This window comes from Crocuta crocuta, unplaced genomic scaffold (genome assembly GCF_008692635.1).
Source record: "Crocuta crocuta isolate KB4526 unplaced genomic scaffold, BGI_CrCroc_1.0 scaffold781, whole genome shotgun sequence".
Taxonomy (NCBI): domain Eukaryota; kingdom Metazoa; phylum Chordata; class Mammalia; order Carnivora; family Hyaenidae; genus Crocuta; species Crocuta crocuta.
In genome coordinates this window covers 28,750-32,473 of record NW_027532178.1, presented here as the reverse complement: position 1 = coordinate 32,473, position 3,724 = coordinate 28,750, and the positions used below count along the sequence as shown (strand labels likewise).

The 3,724-nt window shown below is 33.2% G+C and overlaps 1 protein-coding gene across 1 annotated transcript in view; it reads left to right on the top strand.

The window, feature by feature from the left end:
- The window catches only part of ZNF711 (zinc finger protein 711), a 21,330-nt gene that overhangs the window by 10,029 nt on the left and 7,577 nt on the right, over positions 1-3,724 (top strand). Inside the window, exon 5 of the mRNA XM_077777462.1 lies at positions 2,739-2,876. Within this exon, the coding sequence (XP_077633588.1) occupies positions 2,739-2,876 (138 nt within the window). The remainder of the gene's footprint in view (positions 1-2,738; positions 2,877-3,724) is intronic.

The following is a 3,724-nucleotide window of genomic DNA, read 5'->3' as shown; positions in this document are numbered from 1 at the left end:
ATAAATCTTGGTGAAGTTGATGGCTGATCTCTTAAAACTGCACACTAACGTTTTGATAACTTTATCATCTTCTATAATCTTAAAACTCAAAACAAGTTTGGTTACTCAATACATTTCAAAGTTATTCATTCTGAGGAATCTAAGTAGAAAATAATGGATACATTAAATCATGGATGACCTTAAGATATAAATGGGATCAGGATAGCAACAGTTACTTCAATACTTAAAGGAAAACTTATGGTACAAAACTACTGAGAAGTGACCCAAAAAATGTGTATTTCATTTCATGAGCTTTAATTTCTTGAATTGTAGTTTGAATTCCATTTGTTCCAGAAGTAACTATGATCACTTTAAACCATTGAATGATAATAAAGCAGTATTGATTAAATGAGAGTATTTTCAGTACTTCATTAATTTACTATAAGTTATTCCAACTTAAGAAATTCATATTTTGGACACTTTTTGAGTTTTTTTGGTATCCTGTGTGTTTACTTTCAGGAATGAGAAAACATTTTCTGAAAGCTTACCTTGCCTCTATTAATTTTCATCTGTGATGTCATTGTTTATTCAACATTTATTTATTTACTTATTTATTTATTTCACAAATAGTTTATTGTCAAGTTGGTTTCCATATAACACCCAGTGCTCATCCCCACAAGTGCCCTCCTCCATGCACATCTTCCCCTCTTCCTCACACCCATCAGTCTTCAGTTTGTTCTCAGCATAATTTAAAAAAGTAGCTATTAAATCGATATTATCAGATATTTCATCTTTTTTTCTTTCATTTTAATCTGTCTTATTGTAAAAAAAAATTGCCAGAAAGTGCAGTAATAGGATTAGGGTCTATGCTGGAATGAAGATATTTACTCTGTTTATTTTGATCATTTAGGTCCTTTCTTTCATAGAAAAAGTTTTTGAACTCTTAAATAGTATGGAATCATTTGTATTTAATCACAAAGTTAAAGTAGATTTGCATTGGAAAAAGAATTTCTGAAATTTGTTTTCCACCATTTTGAAAGGCCAAAAGAATATTTTTCAATTTGTATGTATCACATTGAAAATGGAGGTAAGGGATATCTAGACTTTGACCTATTGCATACTAAGTTTTCTAGGCTCTGTGAAGGAATTGAACTTTAGNGGGCCTCTAGACTTTAACCCATTTAAATATTCTTAAAATTCTTTTATTATTTTATTTAAAAAATTTTAATGTTTATTTTTAAGATACAGAGAGAGATAGAGCATGAGTGGGAGTGGGGCAGAGAGAGAGGGAGACACAGAATCTGAAACAGGCTCCAGGCTCTGAGCTGTCAGCACAGATCTGACACGGGGCTNTGATGGTATAATATGTATAAGAGGAAGGAGCAGATTTTCAATTAGATTACATTTCAATTTTTATAAGTACAGCATTGAAATAAAAATAGTAGGCATATAATATTTGAGGGAATATACGTTTAGTACTTATGGTTAAAGTACAAAATTTGTTAACATACTTATTGCATGGTTTGTGCATAGTATTCATGTGAAAATAAGTGTTATTCTTAAAGACTGTAGACAACCAAAATTTTATGTATACTTAAATGTATAATACTGTCAAATACTGTTGCTTTACCTTTCTATATGATTTTGAAGTCTAGCATATGTTAGTAAATATAGAAGTATACAACATTTCTGGTTTGAAGCTGTCATTCATTGACTCAACAGAAATGAAGAGTATTAAGATATTGCTTTTATAATTTCTGAAAAGCCTTTTTAAAAAATCATTCAGGTGCTGTTTCATCTTTTTTTTTTAATTCTGAATTCCATATGCTGATTGGTTTTAGAANTATTTTGTAGTAACAATCATGTAGTATATCTGATCTTATATATTGTTTTTTCATGAAACATACAACTTTCAGGAGTTGCATAATAGGTCATAAAGTGAGTATATTGGTTAGGTGTACAACACATTTTGTTATGCTCTTAGGACATCCANTGCGAGCGAGGGAGGGGCAGAGAGAGAGGGAGACACAGAATCCTAAGCAGGTTTCAGGTTCTGAGCTGTCAACACAGAGCCTGGGTCTCAAACCCATGAGCTATGAGATCATGACCTGAGCCAAAGTTGTAGGCTTAACAACTGAGCCACCCAGGCACCCCAGTGCAGATTGTGATATTGGCTTCTTTGGGACAGAATATTAAAAAATTGTACGGGAATAAGCAGGAATGCAGAAAATGTCATTCTTGGATTCTTTCAACATAAGTAGAATGTTATGGTTTGGATTATCAAAACAAATGAGTGGAGAGGTTTTGATTTAGAGTAGGAAGTTATAATAAGAATTTTAAAACAGGCTTAGAGACAGGCTGCTTGGGTTTTAATCCCAGTTCTGCAATTTAGCTGAGTGGTTATTGTTGAGTTACTTAACCTCCTGCCTCAGTTTCCTCATCCATGAAATGGCCATGATGATAGTAACTACCTCATAAGGCTATTGTGAGAATTAAATGGGCAAAATACATATTAAAGACTTCTATAGTGCTTGGCATATAAGTGTGATGTAAATGTTAACATTTGTTGTTATTTCTCAGTGATTACTGAACATTTAAAGTGTAATTTATAAGAAATTCTCTTGACACTTAGAAATTTATATTGGAATATTTTGGGGAATATTTTTCTAAAGGAAAATATTTCTTATATATCTTCCTTATTAATTTAGGGAATTATTTCATGATATTTCTCTATATTGATATGTGATCTAATTTTTAAGGTGGAACAGAAATTGTCACAGAGAGTGAGTACACCAGTGGACATTCTGTAGCTGGAGTGCTTGACCAGAGCCGAATGCAGCGGGAGAAGATGGTTTACATGGCAGTTAAAGATTCTTCTCAAGAAGAAGATGATATTAGTAAGAAAAAGGGGCACTGTAGTGACTTATCAGTAGCCATCATGCATTCTTTAAAAAAATAAGCAATATCAGAGATATAAACACTATATAGAAACAAAGTTAAATAAAATAATTCAGACCTTTATTGTAATTAATTTAAAAGGAAAGGGTCCTTTTGACCATTCATGCATACATGTGTTTTCCAAATCAGCAAACATGAAATGCTATGTCTCAGATACTAGGAATACAGAGATACACAACATTCAGTTCCTGACTTCATTGGAGCCCACAGATACATAGGGAATTATTGGGAATCTATTTTGTCTGTGTTATTGGATATGTTGCATAAATATTTAATACAACTCGTCTCTGAGGTAGGTGGTATTATCTTTGTTTTATGGGAGGAAAAAGTGTTCAGAGAAGTTAATTGCCCAATATCATTTTAATATTAAGTGAAGANTATAGATTTAGCAGTGGAAAGGCTACCTGGTTGTTCTCCTTCTGTCACTGAAGGATTAAATGAGTAAGTATTCTTCCAAGTAATTTAGGGTCCCAGGGTCTTTACTTATTATTCCTTTGATGGTCTCCAAGTAGTTGCTGCTTAAGGTTTCTTGGGGCTGAGTACCATAGGGTGAAAATAACTCCTCAGATTTCTTTTCCTGCCATGCAGCCCGTTTCTTTATGAGGGCATGTTACACTTTGCCTACTTTCTTCTCACCTCAGTGTAAGAATGTAGTGCTCCCTAAGGCTTTTTCTGTCTTCTTGCCATGTTGAAACAAAACTATTTTGTGTTGTCCCAGAATGGCAAAAGCCTCCACTTCAGTGCATTACCTAGGTAACACTCAGCTTTTCCTAGACTGTGCTCTCTT